This window comes from Orbicella faveolata, unplaced genomic scaffold, assembly GCF_042242905.1.
Source record: "Orbicella faveolata isolate gen_17 unplaced genomic scaffold, um_ofav_v1 contig_13, whole genome shotgun sequence".
Taxonomy (NCBI): Eukaryota; Metazoa; Cnidaria; class Anthozoa; order Scleractinia; family Merulinidae; genus Orbicella; species Orbicella faveolata.
Window position 1 is genome coordinate 21586311 of NW_028301540.1, and position 25277 is coordinate 21611587.

Here is a 25277-nt window from a genome sequence, read left to right on the forward strand (position 1 = left end):
CCCGTCAAATTTTCTCTACCCATTAAGTCCTATTCCCACGTCTTGTTCGTGATATTAAGGTGGTATCTTCCCTATCGCATCTGTATAGCTTCAGTGACGTTGAAACCAATCGGGTACCTGTAACGACCATCTGATCTCCTTGTGAATTCCCACAGAGCAGGATCCTCGTGTTCAATAGTTACAAAATGCCTTCCTATGAACGCTGTCCAAGTCAACAAGGCATCACATAGATCGTCATCGGCACAGTTGTACCGGCTGAAAATACTGAACAAGTTCTTTCCGTGAGGCACAAGTTTCCAGTAAAAGTTTCCTCCAACCATAAGGAAGGCCCCTTGGTCTTTTTCACTTATAATAGGTGCATCCTTCTTGTATCCGAGTCTTCTTTTTGTGTGTTGGTCTCTTACGCTTAAGAAGCCATGGAGCGATCATAATTCTCTATTTCTAAAACTTCAAACAGATAAACGTCATTACGTTCGTATTCAGCTGGATCAAAAGTACGGAACGATATTGTTACCAATTTCGGACTCGCATAGCAAACCAAAAGCAGAATGTTTCACACGTAAAACAAAGGGTTTACTGTAGAGTACTCTTTTGATAAATTTTAGATAAAACTGCTGAGAAAATTCCGAACAAACAGTCCTACACCTTGTTTTATAGAAAATATTTCTCGTGGACGATGACAAATAAAGTGAAATGAGTGATATAATACATATATTTTTGCTAAGAGTAATAATACATATATTTTTGCTATTTTTGCTAACATATATTTTTCCTAAGAGACAACGCCTATTCCTAAAAAGTTTTTAAAAGTTGTACTACATCTTTATCTTGGTCATCGAGTGACTCAATCGAGTGGCTATAAAACTCCGCTGAATCCAAGAATGTGTACAATGGACAGGACACCGTGATGAGAGAGGGTTTTCCCCTGCAATCCAATACAGGAGAAAGTAGAGATCAGGATAGAGTCAAATACACCTGTAATGTAGTTCTTTACTATGAATGGCTCAGTCAAAGGTCTACGATGATTCCAAATGGGCCTCGCTAGGAATGTCTGCATTTTGTTTTGTTCAGTAGGTCATTTCTAATTTTAGATGATGTTGAAATCATAGATGGTCGATGTTCTTGACATTCCACAAAAGAAATCATGACACGTAAGTGTGAATTAGAACTTATCTTTGTTCCTGTCGTTAATGTTGTTACGTTTACCAATACCTTGTAGAGCGAACATCACCAACAACACAGCAACTAAAAACAAAATCAGAGGGAATAAATCTGTCCGTTGCGAGTTTTCCAGCATCTGCCTACCATTGCATTCCACCGTACCTTCGCTTACTGCCGTTTTTTGTTCGATCTTTCCATCTGTTATCGCTGACACTCTCCGCCCGTTGGTCTTTGGTCGCTCGTTTCAACGTTATATCCTCTAAAAACGTGAGAATAAGTGCCCTGGTTGCGGAACACCTAAATATCAGAAACTCGTGCGCCCCTGCACCCATGCAAGACGCTCTTCTCCAAGCCATCCGATCTTTGTCGAACCGTTGAAACTCTGCAGTTCGGACAACAAACACTGCGCACTCTGAGTGACTCTGCACCCAAATGAAAACCCGGGCCATTCGCGCAAAGCATTCGCTTACGGGTTGCACCGACGACAACTCCTCCACTCAGTACGAACAGTACAGCAGCCTCGAACTGCTCTCAATACTGGTTCCGGCCATCCAGTCGCAGTTACCGTACCTAAGGCGGGCAAAACTGGCGCTGATCTTGACTTCTCGACTTACTTCCCCGCTACTCTCTGCTCCGCAGAATAGCGGAAGCGCGCGGCAAATGCCGGAAAGGGGAAGAGGGAAGAGAGGCTTCCGCCCTTTCCCCCTTCCCATCGTCCCGCGCGCGTACGCGTAGCGCCGAGTTCAAATCCTCAGCCACGCTCTTAAATAGCCAACTGGTTTGCCTCCGGCCAGTTGGAATTCTTAACAATTTTATGTTCAATTTGAATTATTTGTTTCAGTTATTTGCTCGGCCCCACTAGCCTTTGTGCCTAAATATCGCGGTATCCTTTCAGACGGACTTTTGAGACTTTCGTCGCCGGTTTCCAAGGCAGCGCGGTTTATTCTTGCAGATTAATTGTTTGCTTTTAGGTGACCTACAGGTGGCTTTTTCTCTTGCTAACACTGATGACAGCTGATTCCTCGGACCAGTGCAGTAACTGTTTGTTATTTGCTTTTACACCACAGCCGTAGAAACTTGGCAGCAACAGGACTAAACTGAATTACATCTGGTTTGCTTGTTGTCTCAATAAAGTACGTATTTCCTTTCAATGGTTACATATTTTTAAGCTTCTATTTACACATGTAGCCTTGCGGAAAACAGGGAAGGAAATAACGGATAATTGTCCCTCTCCAGTTTACACTCTGAACCTCTTTTGCATCGACAGCATGAGATGGAGTACGTATTAGTGAAAAACTGAGCCTAATTTTTTTAAACCTCCTCATTCTTTATCTCTTCCTCTTCCACGATATTAACTTCCGTGCTTTTTTTTTTTTTCATTTATTGCTATCGCCTCTTTAGTGTTTTCCAACTCACAATTACTGTTATGAGATTTCATACACACAAGCATTTCGTAAAACGACAAAATACGGAAATACCCCAAGGTTAATGCGATCTTTCTATTTCCTTAAACTCTTACTCTTGGTGTCCATTTCAGAACAACTTGATGAAGACCTAATCAAATGTAACAGTCGTCATTTTTACCAGTGATAATGACTTAACCGGGGACTTAACCACAATGACGCAAACATTGTAGGACGAACGTTTGAAATTGCAATTTGAGAAAGATAATCACATTTTCAGCAGCATCACACCCATGATGAAACGAGCTCACGTGTAATGAAGATAATATTCAGACCAAGGAATTACGTAATGTGCGGTAAACCTCCTTGGAGACCTGTCCAATTCCTTCTCAAGTTTCTTATCATCACCAGGTTCTAAGGAGTACGATCAAAGGTTTTCGTTTGTTATTCCATAGCGCCTTTCCTGTTGACATCAGACGTCAACTAGAAGGCATTGAACACGAAGATGTTTTTCCAACTTTTTGATGCGTAGTTTAGGCAAGGTACCAGTTTAATTTTGTTCAGCACGGTGGAACCTCGCTATCTCGAAGTCGGTTAATTGTCTCGAGCTCAAGTCATTTTCCCCCGGATATGCTTTTACCAGTCATTGACTACCGGTTCTCGAGGCCCCGACATCTCAAACTATTTTTCGTTTACCTTGAGAGTACGAGATAGCGGGACTCTACTGGTGCCTGACGCTCGAGGATGCGTGTTCAAACTGCCTTATATGCACTTCTTAATTTTTGAACTACTCACTTAAATATCAATTTTTATTTCTCTCTTGTATTATACTGTATTTGTAATTTTAGAAACAGTTTTTATATTATTTATAATTATTTATTCTTACTTATTCCTAGTGTACCCAATTAATTTTAATTCGTATTCTTAACTGTACATTTTAAATCTCAATACATTGTAACGTAGTAGTGTCCCCAATTAGCTTCTGTAAGCTAAATACCTACCCTGACACTTAAATAAAGTTATTATTTATTATATCCATCGCGACATGAAACACGAAAGACCGTGTTTGACCACATTTCCAAACAACGAGAAGACAGTTGAAAAACCAATACGTAGCGGAGTATTTTTGACGAACCTCGAGGTGTTTGGAAATGTGGTCAATCACTGTCTACCTTCTCAATCGAAACTAAAATCATAGTTAGTAGAGGGGACTGGCCAGTCGCTCTACTAACTATGCTGACTAAGGAGAAAAAAGTCAATGCTAATTGAGATCGCACATCCAAACACCCTCACGGTAACGATTTCCTTTAAATTTGATGAATTATCAATGAGTTTCAGAAGTAAAAAATACTTTTCTCTCTGATCATCAATTTCTTAGAAAGCGACAACGAGTTACTGATATACTTTTTAATTTTTTTGATCAGATCATGTCTTTCCTTCCTTTGTTTTGTTTGTTTAGTATTTTTGTTTGGTTGTTTGTTTTCCTTTTCTTTTACTTCAAGTTATGGTACCACACATTTTCACATAAACAATTCTATTAGCCTTCCAAAATCTTTTCAATCTATGACAACCAGCATCTAAAATGGCGTCATTTGGCTTTTTAATTGCCGTTGCCTTAGGTTGAGTTATCGATATCTTTGTCTTTGTTTCCGCCATGTGCGTTTTAGCAAGTGCTGATAAAAACCAAAGATGAGAATATAAAATTTATATCCGCAACTTAGAACCTGCACAGGATCTATTTCTGTCTCTTCAATAGCTATTCTTTGTATGATCATTGAGTTCACTCGAATTTCACACACAATGTATTCTTCGACCTTTCCCACGCTTTCTGGTCTCCCTAAATATACAAGCAGTGTCAAGTAGGTGTCTGCTTTCACATGAGAGAAGTATTAAATGTTTCCGTATTATGCATCGTGTAAACTGCGCGTTCTACTGAGGTCTATTAAATGTCTTTGAATAATTTGAATTTTTAGAATATTTTTTGTTTGCTATTGATTTCCTTTCACCTACGTGTAAGCTGAGGTTTAGGCCTGGTACTTACTGCAGGTTAAGAACAAAAGGTTCTCTATAAGTTCTCTGTATACTATAACTGTATTCCTCTTTACCTCCTATTGCCTTGTTTTACTCGGTCTATCTTCAGTTGCTGTTTTGTCCCAATACTTTAAAAGAGAGATCGAACCTTGTTTACTTCCTCGATTTTATTGTGTTGGAAAGGGATTTCTTGAGAAACCTTTGTTGGGTTACGGGGAGAGTCCGTGCTAAATTGAAAATTCAACGTTTCAGGAAACAACCTACGCACAAGTTCTGCTGTCTTGACCGCAATAGCGTGCAGGGCCAGAGGGGAAAAGGGAGGGAAAATATGATTAGATGTCGGTCAAGTTCCATTAAAATGAGGCACGAGGTCACCAACAGGAGATAATTTCGGCAAAAAAAACTCTTGAATTCTTTAGAAAGGTTGGCAAGTTCTACCTACAGGTTTGCCTTGTTTACACTTCAAAGAACCTGCAGTATTCCAGTAAGTTCCTGGATGGAATACAAAACAAGAAAAGTGCGGAAAATGTGTTCATAAAGAAAAATATGTAAACATTTCAAAACCTAATGGATTAGTTCGGCGCCAAATAAACATTCTCCCGCTCTGGTTTCCCTGGCGGATGCTTGATATAACTATCCAAGTTGAAAGAGGATGTAAGTTTTACGTAGATTGAGTCTGTAGACACTCTGGTCTTATCGTACACATTGTTGCCCTGGGTTTGAAATCCAATCTAAACAAGTTAAAATAGTTTCGGACGTGAGTGTTTATTTTTAGTGGACGCATGTCTCTACCCACGCGGTGTAAAAATATGCGCTGAAGATAAACCAATTTCCTTCTGGTTGCGTCTCAATTGTATCCAGGACTTGGACGGTGAACATACGCTCTGCTTTGAAAATCAAAGTGAGGGATTTGCAGTGGGATACTTTTCCTTTTCAGCCAGGTAAGTGTTGTAACGCTGTGTGCTTTGTTTCCTTTACTATATAAAAGAAAATAAATTCTATGCTTTAAATTTCCGTAATAACTATCATTTAGCTCGCTAGTCGCCAATATTACGTAAGCAATCTCTTTGTCGAGTCCTTCTATTGCGTCACAAAGAGGATTGGAGGTAGCGTTTAATATTTCGCATGATTTCAAAGCGGCGGGTTTTTATCCTTGACAAACACACTGCTCCTTCTCTTGGGCAAATCTTCATAAATAACAACTAGTTGCATGTTTATCTTCCGAATATCAAAGTTTTGCGCCCATTCATCCCTAGCCTTGCATAAATTTTCCGTGTATTTATTGAGGAGCACTATCCAGTTGAGTTTTCCTAGGAAATAACTAAGTTGCAATCTGTTTTCACTCACATGCTAATGACGAGCTTAAGGGGAACAATTTTCCACTTGCTTAGCCCCGTTGGTATGGATAGTCTACTAGTTAATCCTGGATTATATATTTTTCAAATATTCACCTTTCATATCTCAGAGAAAACTTGAGAACAAGGAGGAAAATAAAAGGCCACAACCACTTTTAAATTCGGCTAGTTGTCGCGCTATCTCTTTCCGCCGCAACGTATTACACGCAGATGTCGGTCTTTTTTCCAAATATATATCATGTTACCCGATAACAAAGTGCAAAATGTTCTTGTAGAAATTGAAGTACAAAATTTAAAGTACTTAGCGGTCCCACTAGCAAGAAAGATTTATTTTCAGGCTCAACATGTCGCTTGTAGCAATGAACAGCAGGGGTTACAGGAAGTTTGTGCTTAGAAGGGTTCACGTCCTGGGTTATTTTATCCCACGTCTCACGTTATATATGAGTAACGCTTTTCAACCGTTCTCTCACAGGAACGTATTTCCTTAGTGCCGGTATAGCTCCCATAAAATACTGGTCACTGATCAATGTTTACTTCGTTGTCACGGCTTCAAACCTTTCTCATAAAGAGCAAGTTTCCCTGATCCTGACTTCTATATTTTTCGTAACAAGATCTTTCGACCTCGAACTAGAGACCACGAGTCCCAGCTTTTATTTTTCTCCTCAAAAACAAATAAGCATTAGTGTGTTAAGACAATCCAAAGTCAAGGGCACTCGTCACGCGTAAACACGTGTAATTCCTAAAAGAAGCCGAACGGCAGATGGTACTGCACCGTTGTTAAACAGGAATACAGCTCAAATAAACGTCCTAGAAAAGTCCCTCAGCTTTCGTGCAGCATTCGTTTGCCAGGAAATATGGTTGCCTATTTCATAAGAGGGTTTTGATAACGCCCACTGTTTTGAGAGGTTCTCAGGTGGTTTTCAGAGGACGTTGTGCCATTAACCATAATTGTGAGAGTCAAAAGGAAATACAAATTGACGGAAAAATTTAACACTAAAGAAGTTGGTTGTTCTGAAAGTATGTTTGCCTCAGCGATTACTTTAAATTTTCACACTAATTTCTTAGATATTGGATTAATGTAAAGCTCTCGAGCTTATTTTTATGAATGACGAGGCAATGTTAATAAAACTAGTCTTGACCACCTCGAAGAACTATTAGTGCATTATGCTTTTCAGTGAGACAAAGATTCGTTGACATTTTGCTGACTGTTCAAAATGACCTCTCAGCAATCGTCTTTTAAATGGAAATCCTTAGCTAAATAAGCTTTTGTTTCTTGGGTTTATGCTACAGAGTCCAACAGACTATGTTTTTTCCTCACCAGCCCACGGTTATGAGACATTTTTTATGTACTTATGATCACATCGAAAATCACGGACGGAATGTGAGTGTGTTAAACTATCAAGCAGTTTCTATCCATTTAAACAATATGTTATTTTGTTTTATTTCCTTCCTTTTTTAATTAATTGCTTTGTAGCTTAATTTTAATGCATGTAACGTTAAGAAAGGAAGCAGTAGTTAAGAAAAGTATTTTTGCGACCTGGAACAATGCTAAAAGTAGTCTTTACGATATTGGCAGAGGATGTTGCACTTCAATCGATATCGACGTCTTGAAAAATCTTTTTGATTGAAAACCAAAATGAAAAGTAAATCTCTATTGAATTGCTATTTGCTTACGGAGAGCTTATCACTTGTACGTGACATAGTCACATAACTTGTTGACATAAAATAAAACCAAACAAGTTCAGTTCGAAAAAAACAAGACTCCATGTTGTGTTCCATTGGGAACCATTGACGTCAATCGGAAATGAAACTACAAATCGCCTTACGAATATTTACAACATTTTTAATTATCAAAAAGCGTGGCATCGTTGTTTTCTTTTGATGGGGTAATGCATTTCAAACCATACCTCTACTTTAGGAACACTCATTACTTGTGATCAAATGGTTTAACAAAACTCTAAGACTAATAAACCGGTGTGACTTCCTGATTTCAGCTTCACAAAGTCATGTGTAGTGACGTAATTGTTAGGAACAGGTCATTGCAAAGAGAAGAAATTTTCCACAATCATTTGACTTGTTTTCTAACGATCAACAAATTTTTGATGACCGCAAAGTTATGTATTGTGAACGAAGGAAACCGGTTACGTGTTACAAACATAGCACTGAACATTTTAGTGACAGCGGGAAATTCATTTATGAAATGAAATGTGACGTCACGTTGATTGCTGTGACCTTCGGTTTGCCGTCTAAAAAGAAAGCCGCGGAGGCGTGAAAATTACGCCCCCGGCTCTATAAGAATGTTTTGAAGCTTGTTATTTCCCACTAATCAATTATACATAAAGACATTTGAACACACCTAACAACGTTCAAGCTATAAGACCCGGGGTGACGGTTCTTCCACCAGGGTGAATTTGTTATCGCAGGCACAAGAGTAAACTCTTTCAATCTTTATCCCCGGGTAATCCCGCACTGGTACTACAAACATATGTGTCGTTGAAAGGGTTCGAGGTTTGACGAAAGCTTCCACCTTTTCCACCTTGCACGGAAAGAGTGTTTCTTTTTTATTCTTTTAAAAGATCAAAATATACCGGATATTGAAATTTTTTGGCCTCTCGTTTTATATAACAATTACAAAGTGTTAATTCATCATCAAAACGGCAACTGGATGAATGTTAAAAGCTGCTTGGTAACTCAACGATCTCAGTGATGTACGTCTGCTTTCCAGATTTTTTACAACGTGCACACTCCCCTGTACCTGTATAGCCAGAGAACGAGTAACCATAGTAACACTCCAGCAATAATATATATCAAACCCCCATCAAAAATCGACACTGTCCACAATATTCCACTGAGTTCGACAGCAAGGGGATATCTTTCTTCATTCAATGAGAGGTGTAATCCCTTGTTAGGTTAACTTTACGATAAAACAAAGCTAAACTGATTGACAGAGCAGCTCCACAATTTGCGAGAAAGAAGGAACTTCTGTTGCTGTTTCACTCAGTCAAAGCAAAGTCCTTTCTTTCCTAACCCCAAATATAACCCAAACTTAATAGGAATCTTTAAATGGTGCATATATACCCCTGTATAACTTGCCCTGAGAGTTTATTTTCCAGTCAATACGTTATTCCTTAGAGTTTGTGCCCTATTTCAAGTGTTCATGACTTCCCTGTTGTAATTTGTTATGCCACAGTTACGTCTCCTTCATCATAGCGACTTAGCGACTTGTGCTGTTCACACTAGGGACATAAAACATTAGCATGAGACTCGTCGTCATGTTGTTGGAGTGAACTGGGCCTTCGAAAAAAATTTCTGCTGAGCATTCATTTTAGCTGGACAAAGGTTCTGTCTTTTTTTTTTTACTCGGAGTTTTGTTTCGTTCTGTTTTCTTTTAAATTTTTTCATTTAACATTGAGCCAATCGTGTCATGACTTAAATATTCATAATGCCTTTTTGCCAACCGGATGGAAATCTCTTTTGTTTTGTCGTCGGCGTCGTTGTTGTTGTTGTTGTTCAATTCGTCGTTGTGTAAAAGAACTTTGCATTACTATTCATATCATTTTTCATCCCTTGATCATCCCACTGTCATTTCCGGAACTCTTTTTTTCTGACAATGCTCCACCATGATGTTTCTGTACATCTCCCATCAAAGCAAAAATCGTAGGACAATTGTTTTCAAAGCTGTCTGTCTAGCTTAAGTAATAAATAATGTAAACCTTCCTGTTATGTTTTCTGTTAAAACTTTGCCCCATTTCCCTCAATTACAAAAGGTTTGTGGTTTCCTTGTTGTCCAAGTGACCAATATTTGTGGGTTACCTAGGCAACAAACGCTAACTTTAAGGTGGTTAAATTGCTTTGGGAAAAAAAATAAAATGTATAACCCACTGGAAGCTACTGGACGAATCAAACCTGATAGCCAGTGTCTACTCACTATTAGAATAAACGTAACTGCCGAAAGAACATTATTGTGTCATTCAAGGTCACAAGTTATTAAGAGTCGTTGCGATTTCGGAAATCTTCGGCTCTGTTCGTAACACACTCGAACTGTCACGAATGAGTTGCTTGAAACAAAACAGTTATTCTGGTTTTTACGATCAAGTTTCGTCAGCCGCCAACTTTAATTTGTTCGTTCGACCTTCGGGTGACGTCGGTTCAAATCGTAAATTGGGCTTCCGCCATTTTGTGAGTTATTTGACGCAGAACGACTGCATCTTACACGAAACAATTCAGAAGAACAATAGACTTTGGCGCAATATATTATTGGCCTCTCGAGATTGTATCTTAATGAGATCAGAAACAAAGGAATAAACTGAAAATAAATCAAATAGAAACTTATGACGTCAAAGATGATGACATCCACCCACCCTATTAGCAGCCTTTCTTGTGCGAAATATAAAATGGTTCTCACCAAGTTGTTGCCATAATAACTCTGAACAGCGAGATGTCAACTAGTGCCCGTTATAGAACAACCGATCACAGCACTATTGCTTAGGACAAGATGATTTCAAAAGAATATTTACAGCTATTCAAAAGGTACGAACTCATGCATTAACTCATAAATATCATTTACATTTTATAGTTCTAAGCAAACTACACGAACAAAGTTGGATAGCCTCATTGGATTTCCAACACGGACAAAGTTGGATAACTCTATGGTGTTTCTTAGATGTTTTATAGACAATAGGGTCGTGAGATATTTAAACATCGGGTAGATATTTTAATCCCTTTATTAGCTCTTGTCATCGCGTGCAGTGTCAATTCAGTCGTAAAGCGCTCATTTGTGACAGTAAATGGCACGCGTTATCCATACAGCTGCACATGAGGTCGACCTTTTCAAAATCCTAGATAAATATTTCTGGTGAAAAAGATCAAACGTTTAGAAAGCTCGTTGAGGTGTTCGTCGAAACAAACGAACCAAAGGCAGACACAGCGTTCCAGCAATTTCCAGCTTGTTGCAGAAGCAGAGCAGAAATAAATGGAAAACTCTCTACTATAAAGTCAGTATTCGTCAATGGCTACCACAACCGATTTTAAATCAGTTATATGACAATAATTTGCCTTTTTAGCCAAGTTCATTTATACACAGTTTTAGTAAGAATTTCTTTCTAAGTATGAAACACACTGTTCAAGGATAATCACTGCTTAGGTTTATAAAGTCCTTTTTTAATATTGAGAATTAATCATTGAAAGTCCGAGTTACTGACAGTCAAGTGAATTGCCACTTTTAACAACAATCAGAAACTAACTGTTTGCTTCCTAGAGCCGGATTTATTAACTCATCTACAAAATAAGAAACTTTGTTGCAATCACTTTGGCTTTCCGCTTGTTGCACGGTCTGTTCAGTGAGGTAGTCAGTTTTCATGCTACATTTCACTCACGCGATGTTCTCACTTTGATGAGTCATGTAGTACAAAGTCTTCCGGTTGTTTATTGTGTGAGAAAAGTCGCAGTTGGTCTCTATTTACGACTACTGAGGTAACCCTTTATTAGCTCTTAGGACAGGTAATTCGCGATGTTTTGTTCTAAAAGTTTTTCACGCGTCTGGCGAACGTAAAATTTAACCATAACGAAAATACTCAATGGTCATGTGAGTGTCTTGTTATCAGATGATAACATACTGTGGACCGTTTCATCACACCCGAGTGTTCGTCAAATCAGATCATGTTGAATAATTTGTCTGTCCTTGCTGATGGTACAAAAATATTGTCGACGCGGTCTTTTTTATTAATATTCGTTCGTCTGATAGGCGGTGACGTTGACTAGAAAACACTTCCGTAATAGTCTTCTAGCGCTTTTTTACCTAATTTTCCTCAAGAAACATTTTTGGCAATACTCAACTGCTCAAATTATAACTTGCTTAGAGAGTTCAAATATCTTGTGTTAAAATTGAAGGTTTATAACACATATTGACAAATATCGATTTACAACGGCGGAAATGCTTTCCGTTATTTTCGATTATGTTTCCGTGGAAACTATAGTGCTGACGAATGCTTAGTTGTGTGACGCTGTCAAAGGCTATTACAGTTTACTTACGACAGGATAAACTAGATTTCGCAGGATACAATACAAGTTTTCGCATTCTTTGTAATAGGCGGTATAAAACTTACAATAAAGAGCTACAGCTTGCTATAGTATCCAGTAAGTTCGCTTCACGCAATAATGCTTTTTATTTTTCAATGTTTTTACAAATTTTATTGACTGTTTACTTGATTCAGAATTGGGGAATAGATTTGTTGGACTACAAAACTGAAGAATAGCTATTTTCATTGAACTTGCACTAACCATTCGAAGGCAGTTGCCCACGATCAATAAGATGAACCCATATTTTATTCGTCTTCGTCTTTAAAAACAATACCACTATTTATAGTCAGAGTGCGAAGGTAAAATCCCGCTGAGAACAAAGAGATGCTTATTAAAAACATTTTTATAAAAGAGGCCGTTTAGAGTTATTGATTTTCACTGAGCAATTTTAGGACCTAACTTTATTAAACGTTTACAAGCGGCCACGGGTTTCCACGTCAGTAAAACTGAAGAAGTTTGTTCCAACATACTCAAAACACTTCCTCCTTTTGCTCAGCAATACTTGAGTACAAGACGCCGGTTTTAAAATCACGCCTCGGAAACCGTCGTGGGTGAGGCTTTCACGAGAAACGGACGTAAGTCTCTCTATATATAAAGTGTTCTCGAATAGAATTCTTAACCAAATACCACCCTTTATAAAGCTCATATTAAAGATTTGTTTGGAGTATTAACTGTGGAGCTGGCAATATACAGGGACAGTCACCGAGCATAATATACACAGTGGAACTAACTAACGCGTCAATTCAGTGATTGACTCTCTGAATGTTATAGCATAGTTCGGTTTCGTACAAAATTACGTTCTTTCATAGCGAAATCTTTTCCAAATAAGAGGTAAGTGGATTTGAGAGGATTAAAGGGTAAAGAGGAAGGCAGAATAGAAGTTTGATACTTAAACATACAATTATTGAATTTTACAATTAAATCAAGTTTTACTTAGTATTACAAGATCGTATGGAACGAAACAAAGCTTGACGTAGCATAAGTACCCATTCTCGAAATATTTTTGTGAGATTGTCACGATTACAGAAAAATAAAGCAATAAGGACTAAACATCTTACGCATCAGGGACTACTAGAGTACAATTTGTCAAGTTTCCATTCCGCGTTCTAAGACTTCGTGCGGGATAAGTCAGGCTAATAGTGCTACGATAACCATTCACAACTATCATGCTTATACCTGTTTTGTTGAAAAGCACCAATATTCCATCGGGCTTTATTTAGTCTTTTATTTTTAAAATCTACTATCGACGTTTGTTCGAATAATATTTGGTTTTTATTTGAATCACTCTGGGGGTCGAAAATCTATTGCCCTTCATATAACAAGAGTTCGATGTCACTAGTTGAACGTTTTTCGCCGAAGGACATGCATTCGAGCGAAGTTACCGCAATCATTGGGGTATATGAAGGAAACGGAGATACTTTACTTATTTCTCTTTGTTTTAACACTTCAAATTGGGTAAATTTTCAAGTTTTGCCCATTTTCTGAGTGTGCGGTTGAAAATAACCTCTTGAACGAGAGTGACAGCTGATTCAATGTTCGTGGGCGTGATAAGACAAAACAAACCACACAAAGAGTGGGTTGAAAGCATCGTCCTCTTCAGCGTAGCACGATAATTGTTCAAATGAATGCCTTATTACACTAAACACGCAACAAGCAGTTGGTATTATAAAAATAACACAAATAAATTGCTTAAAGGCAAGTGTTAAAAGAGTTACGTCAAGAACGAGGCATCTTAAAAATTTAAGTTTGTTTTTAGTTTTCCGGCTTCTGGAACAATCTCTCTAAAATGTTAGCGTTCGTTTTTGGTGACCGCCTTGGCTCTTTACTAAGTCTTTGGCGTTTTTCCATCTTAGTAAAGTGTTATCTTTAGGGTTCTCAATATTTATAAAAAATAAAAAAAAAAAAACACTTATAAAGAGCTAGAACAAGAATCTCTTTCGGCCATAGATAGTACTCATGACCTTAAAAGTGCTACTTTAGATTGGACTTATGAAAGCTTCTCGTATTGTCTTAGTTTGGCAGCAATAGTATTTTTGTTAATACGTAATTCGCTTTCAAATTCACCCATATCATTTTGTTGAGTCAAGTGCGAAATGTAGTGATTCTATGAAGAGAAACGTCTTTCCCGACATCACAGGAGAAGATAAATTACCACGCCCACAGACGACAAATGAGCGCTACTTAAACTGTGGACACCATAGCGTACCTATGAGCGATGGAAAAAGCTTATCAGCTCCCAGTGTTTTTTTTTTTTCTCTCTCTCTTCCCAACGTTAGGGTAGGCTATTGCACAACAACAAGCTAATGGCCGCGTAATAGCAAAAAGGAAAAAAAGTTTGTTTTAAGGTCAAGAATAGAATCTGAATTCCAAAGTCTTGTGACACTAATTTGCAATTTATAGGACTACATTTGTGTCAGGGTGGAGCAATATATTCACTACAGGAGAGGTGTATTTTGAAATGTGTGGGCAATTTAGACTTTGCCTCTTCTTGCTGCGCCTGGAAACGTTTTTTTATTTAGCAGAGCCTTTCAGCCTAATTACTTTTTAACAAGATTTCCGCTTGTTTTGAAGATCAAATAAATGTTCCATTTCGGCAAGTTTATTTTGCCGCGTGCCGATAGCTTGACCGATCGCCGATGCGAATCTCTGCGTGCCTATTGGTTCATTTTAAGTGATTGATACTTCAAGTTCTACAGCTTCTAATTGACTTTTTCGCCAGCACTTGCGGTGACGTAAGTGGAAAAGCCAGACAGTTGAAGTAGTGCGGTTTGCGAGGGTTTAGCTCCAAAATCACGGTAGCATCCACACCTTTTGATGAATCAGCCATACGCACGTTAGGGTCTAGGTCAACGTGAGCGTTTTCACGTTGTCCAGAGAGATTATACTCCAATCTATCTTTAGACGACACTCACTTTAAAAAGAAAAGCATTTACAAAATGGATTAGACACTGAGATCAACATTTAATCTCTGTCACTTCGATGTCTATAAGGAAATTCAAAATTTTTTGCAAATTGTACGTTCGTCTCGAGCCCATTCAAAGTGAGGGAGGTAAATATTACAAACGTTACAGCAATTCATTTTTAGAACAATAACTTTCCAAAAAAGCGTGCTTGAGGCAAACGTTTGCTCCGCTGGAAGCTTGCATTCCGCGCCTTAAAGCCACCGTAACGGCACGATCCTGAGACTACTTATGATTTCACCAATTTCAATGAGCGATAATTTACCGCAATCCACAAAATTGCTGTATATTATGTTCATTTTCTTTTTCAATTCCACAAGATTGGGCTGCGTACAAAACCTTGTTACGCGTCAGCACTTTATTCTATATATACGGACATTTGAAGGATTATTTCTTGTGATTTTGTCTTTTGACACTTCTATTGTTCTGTTGTCAATCAAGGCATTTTCCAATCAATTGATTAAGCCCTGGATATTTAACCAATTGTCACCGAGGGTATTATATTTTGCTTTTTTTTTTTCTGCGTCCGTCACAAGACTACATAACTGTATTGGACCAGAGCTTGTCCCGGCAGACTTGGACACTCGAGAGTTGAATCATAACAGATCGAAATTCTTTATCAAAAGTACTCTTAAACAAGTTATCAGCTGTATCTCAGGTGAACAAGCTCTCGAATTTTCTCTCCTAAGTTTGCAAGGCAAATCTGCGCAGTACAGTAAGACTCCATTAGTTTTCAGCGTCGTTTACTTACGTTGTTTTGCTTATGTTTCAGTAAACAGCAAAGATTGAATTGAGTTCGCGGCATTTTGTAAAACCAATGCCGTCAGCAATGGAAACTCAGTGGTCTTCACCCAAGTTTATAACTTGCCCCGACTGCGGAGAAAGATACGACAATTCACACAAGAGAAGGCTCATTGATACCTGTGGACATCCACGATGCTATTCGTGTCTCTTTGTAGACAAACCTTGTCCACTGTGTCTGAGTGAGTATCAAGTGCAGACTGTTTGAATTTCCTTGTTACTTTATGGAATCTGCGACTGTTGATTTACTAGGGTAGACTTCTTTCGAGCCGGTCGCTTTGCTGTATGGCGGATTAGTCTGGATCTCTTGTCTCCATTGTTCAAAGGTGCCATTTGCAATTGAATTGCTAAAACAAGCATGCAAGTTTAAGCAATCTAGCATTTCTGATCTTCCATTAACGCAAAAAGTTAAACTGCATTTCAACTTTGAGTCGAAGTATTCTTGTAGTTTTGTTTACTTGCATAATTTCCACCATCACTGTAGGGAAAAACAAGGTCAGGTTCATGGTTTCGCAGCCGTTTAGTCATTCAATAACATAAGCCACGCGTGATTGCTTGTTTCATTAGGTTCAGCTGAATTTTTCTTACTGCTAAGAAGAAAGACTGAGCGCTCTCAAACATTGTACATTCTTTATTCTTCCTGACATATCACACATAAGAAATCTACTTGAGTGCTTAAAGTTAACTCCAACAGACTAGAAGTAGAGCTAGAAACCAGCGGAACAGTCTGTCACGAGAAAAAAATCGAATAAGAGAACGTGTCAAATACTTTGCATTCCTGCTATGTTCTTTCAAAGTTTACAGAGTTCGATATTGTTATCATAAACTTCATTATGACGAAGTATAGCCCATGTTACGCTCAAGCGGCGGTCTCATAGGAAAAGCGAACAAGCCTTGAACAAAGATCAATCAATGTGTTGTTGAAAACGTTACGTGACATTTCGTGTTGTAACGTTATGCTCCGCGAATCATTAAATTGTTTTACGTAAACTCTAACCACAATAACAGCTTCTAGAAGCCATCAAGACAAGGAAAGGTTGCAAATGTCGCAAACCGCAATAAACAGATTTCTTATCCACTCTTGGAGTTGTTTGTCAGCCGACAAATCGATCGCGAAATGATGCAGGGTTTGTTTAGCTTCAAGAGACTTTCAACAACATTCGCGCATAACTTGGGCACTTTACAAACGCGACAAAATTCCTGCACGCGATCGGTGGATTTTATATCCTGATGCGAGTCTCAAAAACGAACGTTTTACAACACAGTGGGAGACTAATTAAAAGGCATTCCTGGCTGGGAATGACGAGCGAGCATGTTGACAACTGCTAATTGATTCCTAAAAGGAATGTTATCACCTCTTTAGTTGTCGATAAAGAGAAAAGCACGAAAGATTAGCGCGTTGCCCTCTATCGAAGAACAACTGGATGTTTTATTTTCATAGCGCATTATTAACGATTACTTGAAAATTATCACCAAGCATTTTTTTAAAGAGGAGGTCAACATCGATGTAATTCATTGTTCCTTGAAATTTCCGGCTTTAAGAAAATAAATTGCAATCCAGTCCTTCAAGATTACATAGTTAAGACCGCTTTAAATCTGAATAATCTTGTCAGAATACATGGCACAGACCCTAACCTTGGAGACAATTAGCTACCTCACATCCACTCTGCATTTCAAAACAAACCTGGAATGCTTGCAACGCAAAGTTCTTGAACTTTAGAAATAGACATAATAACGAAGGATGAATGTCTGCCAGTCAAATTCATTCAAAATTTAAACATTCAAAATTATTCTATTGTTAAAATCAAGAAAAGAAAGAATGAAGAGATCGCTTCCGCGTAGAGTCATCATTTTTTACAGTTTTTCTCATTTTGGCAAGCAGATAAAATAGTAAGTAAATAACCCACTAAGGAAGCTGAAATTTAGACCAAGAGTGCTGTATCAGCGAGAGACATAGGGTGTTTAGTTAGCCTGTGGAGCCTCTGTTAATGACACGAATTATTGCACGTTTGTTCCTCGGTTTTAAGAAATGACACGCAACCCTCACAGCGGGACACTGGTCTGCTAAGGAGATTCAGACACGTGCTCTCACCCAACTCAGTTTGCGTCCCCTCCATTGCCGCCAAATCTGGTTCCTTGGGTCTCTCGGGGAGAGAGAGACCCTGAGAACGAGGTTGTCCATTGCCTTTAAAAGCCTTAAAATTGAGCAGCACAAGCCAAGAAATGGAGTCAAAAAATAACCATATTTATTTAAAACTGCTCCATACCGCATTTCTTTGCACTATAGCTTCTAGTGCATGGTTGAGTAGCGACTAATGTGATAACGCCCACGAGTAGCGCGTGATTCGTTTCTCGCTCTTTATACACAGATTTAGTGCATTTCATGTCGCACGGGTTTCTTCTCAGCGTGTTGTACGTTACTATGTACACTACACGTGAACTTTGTCATTTACCACTGTGCTTTGTACCTAAATGTGTACTTTGAACGGTTTCTATAATCTTCCTTTTCGCTGGCTTGCATTTAGAACTTGTTTTGTTTTCTTTAATGTGAAACTAGAGGAAGACTTGAAGAAGTCTTATTACGTAGTTTCTTGTTATAGTTAAAAATTACTCTTATTTGTTTTCTTTAACAGTTTGCCTGAGAAAATTCCAATAAAAATACTACACTTTTTCAAACCTTATGCTTTCAAGAGTATCTTGATCGAGTACCGATTGAGTTCTATTCAGCTGATTAGCGAAATTATGGAGATATGAGACCTTCGAACGGAACTAGATTGAAATTCGAAATCGTACTTTACTCAATCTCGTACTCACACTGTTATTATAAGGTCCCTCAAAACAAAACGACTATTCAACTCACACAAACAGAAACATTGTCAATGTGATTGAGTCCCTTGCAACATTTTTAAGTTATTTCTGTTTTTGTTGTTTTTTTGTCAACGCAGAACTTCCACAAGATCCCAAATCGCGTTCCAGTCAGTCGATTCAAACCGGGGGGTCTGGCTCCGATGAATCCTTGAACACCTCAAGTAACACTCTGACATCCGGGAAACTAACCAAGGATCAAAGCTCTCTCTCACACCCAGACCTCAGTGAGATTCACAAGACCCGCGCGGCCACCTTACCTGCTCGTGGCTTCAGGACAGGTAAATACTCTGAACATTTATCCTATCACACCGGGACCATAAAATTTTAATTTTTGTGTTTGGCAATGTACAAACCTAAGAAGACGAAATGTATCTTGCACAACGAACTTAAGGATAGTTCAAAGACTATTTTGTCGAGGTAAACCTTTTGAGATTAAATTCTTTTGGGATTAAAATCCCAAAAGATTTTAAGCAATTTGTTGTCTACATAATAGCTATGTGTACGTGAAAGAGAGTAGCTCATTTAGAACAGTTATAAGTTGAATTTATGAAAAGATGTTATATAGGGTGAAAAAAGAACTGTCATCCATATTTTCAGTGTTTTTCGTTCTCAAAGATTGATCGATATTATCAGATTCTTATTGAAAAAAAACAGACGGCCTGTCTCGCAGGGCCGACGGAAAAATGTCCGTATGTTCAAAACATATGATCAGTTCACTTCTGCCCGGAAATTGCCTTTCCCTGTTTCTTTTTTACCAGTTTGAGGGCGGCAAAACCCAGTTCAAAGAGAGAAAGTGCCTAACAATAACAAGACAAAAAACAACACATTCTATTGTTGTTTGGACAAAACGCGGTTTTAACTTTGTTGTTTTATTAAACGAACTAGTTAACTTATTTCCCGTGCAAAGCTTAAAAACAGAGCAGTCTCCCTCTACTCTGCAAAAGAACTTGTCTATGATTCTTTCACTTTACTGCTTGAACTTTTGCAAGGTAACTCGTTTGATTGACGGATTGGAGGGTGAACCCAAACAGCATGACACTACTGAGTAAACAACCCTTGTTTCCGACTGGTTCCCACGCCTAAAAACGCCCCGAGGCAGCATAAAATTTACCAAACACACTTGAAAAACAAGAAAGTGAGGCCAAGAAAAACAGAAACGTCAATCAGTTTGTCATTTCGAGAGGTTGTGTTAATAGCTTAGAAACGATTCCTTCCTTGGCTTCAGGAATGTAAACGAACCGTGCCTTTTGATTGCTTTGAAAGGACCAGACCGCATGATTTGGCATAATTAGATGTAATTTGTTTAATGAAGTCAAAAGCCTATTAATATCCTCAGTTCTCGAGGCGCTCAGTCATTACATCTCTATAAATAAGTGAGGGAGAGTCCTGAACTGACCTGTGGCACTGGATACATCACTATCACGCTTCGAGTCTCGTGTACCACCCGCGAAAAGAAATCAATACAGCTACATGCCCATCGACGATTAATATCCAAGAGATCTACACTTCAATGCAAAATTCTAAAACCGCGCGGTGGATTAGAGAACGTGCCTCGGTTCAGTAGTCAATTTGCTACTGATTACTGTGGTCAAACGTCCGACGATTTAGCAATTGACTCGGCACTGCTCGTTTGTAAGAGAAGAAGAGCTGGTTGTAATTTCATTTAAGGTTTTGCTGTATTTACAATAGACTACAATAGCAACGAAGATTTGATGTCTTTGTACTCCACGACCACTGTGAACCGACAAAAGATCATTGTTAGATGGTTTGATAATGTTAAAGGAGCAGCGAAGGTTGCAATATGTTGAAGTTTAAGCGAGTGAAACCGAAGTTTTCCGATCACAATAACAACTTGGCCGTCAAGCCCGCCGTGGTCAGAGCAAGACTCATTCAAGGTTATCCTTTGAGATGTCTGTAGCGTCATTTGACAAACTAAACATCGCTACTAAAGTATTGCTACGTTGTGTGGTATATTGAAATCACTGATGTTGTTCTGTTTTCTTTCTCACAGATAACTACTTCAGGTCTCTGTATCGATACGACCCTCACGCTACAGGTAAGTTTGTAAACTTTGTGTTGTTCCTCTTTTGTTTCTTGCGTCACTAAACTTTGATAGTTCGTATCGCACCGAGTTCCATGGCTTCCTTGTCGACCTTAACACTGGTGAGTTTCTTACCGGAAAGAAAGCATGCCTTCACGTATTGTTCCATTGAACTTCAGCAAAACTTCCTCGATAGTAAAGAATTATGGCACAGAAAATGGGAAATTGGTTTTATTTACACGTGGCAGAAGAGTTACTTTAACGAACTTTACCGAACTACGCAAAGCCGTTGGTTAAGAGTCTAAAGACGATATGAGCCTTTCAAACAGTTTTTCACTAAGCATTACGTCGGAATTGTGAATGTTCACTTGAGGTCACTATCGATGGGTATTAGATTGCAAAAAATTTCCAAATGACGACAAATCGCTGTCCGGAAATCAACATAAGCGTGTTTTCACAAACCTAGCGACAACTCAAGAAATTTTAATCTTCTTTCCTGTTGTTATTTGCGACCCCATAATTTTGATTTGTTGATTCATAGTTTATATTCCGACAGGTTCTATTTTCTGTCTTAGCCGTTTGTGTTGCTTGAAAAGCGCAATTTCCGACTTCAGTTTGCTAAAATAGTGATTATCTCAGGCTTGCCTTTCCTGTTTTCATTGTATCGTTTTAGGGATCGCAATTTGTCGAACCGTTTTTAACTTTTGTTGGCTGATATATAGCAATTACATTGTGAAAACAACGCCGAGAACATCTAAGAACAAATTTAAACGATCAGAGATCGCTATTTTCAGGCGTATGATCTGAAGGTAAACGTATTTAAGGCAATTTAGATCTGGGTATTTCTTAAGGTATTTCGTATGTAAGTTAGTGGCATATTCTTCAATATGTCGGGGCCAACAATATATTTTTTTCGTTGAAACGTTATGAAAGACGTGAGGCGTTTAATTCATAAAAATTTAATATATACAGTGTACAAGGCTAATATCAGTTTATTACGCCAACAGAAAACAGTGACCTTAGAGACCCAAAGAACAGGCACAGGAACGTTCAAAATTATCATAAATCGCTTGAGAACCTTTCAGACCAGTTTTGGAAAAGTGTTGAAAGAGCTTCCAGTCCTCTTGGACGAGGTGCAAGTAAGTTTCGTGACTTGTGTTTTGACTGTAGGTGACTTAATTGCCGATTGTATTGATTTGTGGAGTTCCATATCATGTGTTGGAGACAACAATACCAGCACGATGCCGCTCTGTGGCTCAATGGGTATTTTTATAAGATATTGCCCATCATTATAGATACGTACAGTTTCACGTTAAAATAACAGAATTCTTGACAGAAGAAGGACTATTTAATTTATTGGCAGCCTACGTTTGGAGGCAAATTATGATCAAATACGTAGTCAAATTCCTATCTAATGAAGTCACGTCATTTCTGTTCATCAAATAGCTAGTATAATTTTTCACAAGTAACATGGGGCAGCGTTACTTCATGCACACTTCTCTCAGATGTTGCGAGATTAGCTTCAGACCAGGCGGGAAATAAGTTCTAAAAATAAATTTATCGCCTAGCAGGTGTTCGAACAATGCTTATTGTAACGTGTTTACGAAAACATTGTCACACTTAACAAAAAGATAACGTTGTCAGGAAGGGTTTCAAGAATAGCAAGTTCAACAAGAGATATAATGGTGAAAGCCTCGAGTCTTTTTTTTTTTAAAGAAAAACTTGGGCAGGACGTGTGAGAACCTCGCAGGGTTTCTTGTGAAGAAAAGCGGTTGCAAATTACTCATCGCTGATTTTTTGAACGAGATCGGAGAAAAGTCGTACGCATGTAAAACTGAAAGCGAGCAATATCATAACGCAAATAAATATAACCTTATCTTGCTGTTTGGCGCGTTTATACTTCGTCGTTTTTTATGGTCCTATTACAGAGTATGCTAAAAAAAATTGTCTAACCTAAGCTACAAACTAATCAGGGGTACTGTACTGCACGACCTGTCGTTAATGCAAACTGAATTGACTTTGCCACTGAACAAAATATCAATCTAGCATGTGTTTCTTTATCAACAGTCTCCCCATCAAGGACTGATGACTCACCTCCTTCATCGATAAAGTCTTCTACAGACGACGTCACATCCGGTCTTGCCAGGCTTGCTGTCCCAGACCAACCAAGGCGACGTTCCGCAACGGAGGTCGCAAAAATCTCCGAGTACGTCAGCGAAAGACAGAAACGTAATTCTCTTCGGAGCGAAGGCTTACGAAAATCAGAGAATACCGAAGTCAGGCCCCGATCGCAGTCGGACCTCATTACGACCACACCTTCGGAAGGAGGCAACAAGGAAACAAGGAGTTACACGTTGCCCATTAATTTCTATGCCTCGGAATTTGAAAGAAGCCGACCATCGTCCGACAGATCGTCGGACACCTCACTGCCGTTTTCCGATTCCTGCTCGGAAAGCTCCGGTGATTCCGATCACTTGACCGTGGGTAATCCCCGCAGCCCAAATTACAGAGGTATCTCTAAGAGATGGTCATACGACGAGAATCAAAACGAACGATTAAGAATAGCTGAAGAGCGACTTCTAAATGGACTCATGGGTAGCGAAGAGGCTGCAAAGCGAAAGAAAATCACTAAAAACCCTCTAGAAAATGTCATCCACTGGGTCATAGAGCCGCCTAAACAGGATCAACCTGCAACAACGCACCCAGGTGGAGTACAAAAAGAGAGCCAGCTTCCAAGAAGGCCAGATCCACCAAAACGAGGCGACAGTAGTAAACGAATCAATGTACAGAAAATACAAGAGTACAGAGAAGTAACCAATCTTTGATGCGTGCACACGTGAGCAGATGATAAGATTAAACGTTGATAGTCTCCCGAGAGGCTAATGACTTTGAAAACGACTGACTGAAGTTTGATATTATATTAATATTATATGGAAGCGCTCTGTGGACCGCTGTTGATCGGTGGTCTGTAGGCAGGACTTGATGGGCGCGTCGGAAGACACTTTGACTTATTGAACATGATTTGAGAGCTGATTCTGCATTTTAAGTCTGTTTTATTGTTCAAAGGTTATTCTACGAAATGTGATTTTACTTGAACTTGATTCTCTTATGCACAGTTGAACCATCCATTTTAACTCTCGATATCTGCGTTAAAAATAACAATTAAGACCGCTGATGTAACTTTCTAAAGTTTCAAGTCGAATCAGTAAAGGTGTACCGCGTATGTAAGCTACAGGGAAAAAAAAGATGACAAGAGTAAAGTCTGTAGATAAGTATTTTGTAGCAGACCAAAGCTTCAACTTTTTTACTGGATCATTGAACTACTCTTTGAAGAACGACAGACCAAACAAGGCTGAGTTATTTAATGGTTCTGTTTAGTCTCCGTAACGATGTGCCCCACAAGTGCATTGAGCTTCGTTGTATCTTTATCTTATAGTAACCGCTTTTGCCCTCTACTTTTGCTTGTAAAATTAATGGGTAAAATAACAAAGAGTTTAATAGTATTAAACACTCGGCATTGTCAGAAACGAAAACGTGACAGACTGACAAATTCAGTGCTTTCAAAGCTGATATGCATAGCTTTAGTAAGAGAACTGATAAATAATTAACATAGTAGGATCCGAATTGATCAACAATGCTTGTACATTATAAAATGGATGATTTCAATAACGTAATCGTGTAAAAAAAAAAGAATGAAAGTTGACTCAGTAACATAACTTCCTTGAAAAGTATACATTTATCAAATAAAAATCAAGTTCATTGGTGATTTGTTTTCATCGTTAATGTAATTTTCTCTTGTTTGCTTTAAGCCCTGACTTTATAGGTGATGTTGCTGAAACTTTTATCCTTTGGATTAGTTTTTTTCCATAACAATCTGAGCTTACCTTAAAGGTTATCGCTGAATCTGAAGAAACGCTTTTTAAACCATTCAGACCTGAATTGAAAACAACTGACCAATGCAAGACCTGTTTACCGCAAGTAAACTCGTCAAACTAAGGAAAGAATCAGAACTGTGGACCCCCTACATAGTTAAAGTAATTCCCTAGGAAGCACCTCGTGTTGAGACTAACATTTACACGCAAACTTAGCTCTTTTTGTCCACTCCTTTCAAAAAATGTGCATGCGAATTTTAAAAATCGTCCCAAAATTCTCAAATTTCCATGGGGCTTTTCACTTTAACCCTATGAAGCCAATTTTTGATTGCGTAAAAACTCAGGGATGGGAAAATAGTACTACCACGTTGCATTCAGGTGTACCCCCTTCTCCCCCCTTCTCCCCCCTTCCCCCCCCCCCCCCACCCACCCACCCACCCACCCACACCCACACACACAAATTCAAAACCACTCAATTAGATTTTAGTACACCCTTCTTCGTCGGATTGCTGTCAAATTTACTTTACTGGTCACTGAAGTTTGCCATGATCACAATATGATAGACTAAATGACCTTGTAGAAATTTCTTCATTTACCGAAACTAAATAATAGCAACGTTTTGCAGGTTAAATTTCTCAACAGACATGCAAAGCATCGTAGCTAGAGTTGAAAGTTGGCTTTGAAGTTTGCCTCGATTTTCAGAAAAA

The 25277-nt window shown here is 38.7% G+C and overlaps 1 protein-coding gene across 3 annotated transcripts; it reads left to right on the plus strand.

Annotated features, from left to right (window-relative positions):
* The first annotated feature begins 5453 nt into the window (after positions 1-5453).
* On the plus strand, positions 5454-24462 carry LOC110051150 (uncharacterized). 3 transcript variants are annotated; one of them, XM_089285067.1, is made up of 6 exons: positions 5454-5536; positions 15761-15971; positions 18735-18935; positions 20669-20713; positions 21706-21837; positions 22766-24462. In XM_089285067.1, the coding sequence occupies exons 2-6, from the start codon at positions 15806-15808 to the stop codon at positions 23521-23523; spliced, it is 1302 nt and encodes a 433-aa protein (XP_089141193.1). In that variant the 5' UTR covers positions 5454-5536; positions 15761-15805; the 3' UTR covers positions 23524-24462. The 3 variants fall into 3 exon arrangements, with proteins under 3 accessions (XP_089141193.1, XP_089141192.1, XP_020612799.2); XM_089285066.1 differs by lacking the exon at positions 5454-5536 and adding an exon at positions 10363-10480; XM_020757140.2 differs by lacking the exon at positions 5454-5536 and adding an exon at positions 15502-15646.
* Positions 24463-25277: the final 815 nt, after the last annotated feature.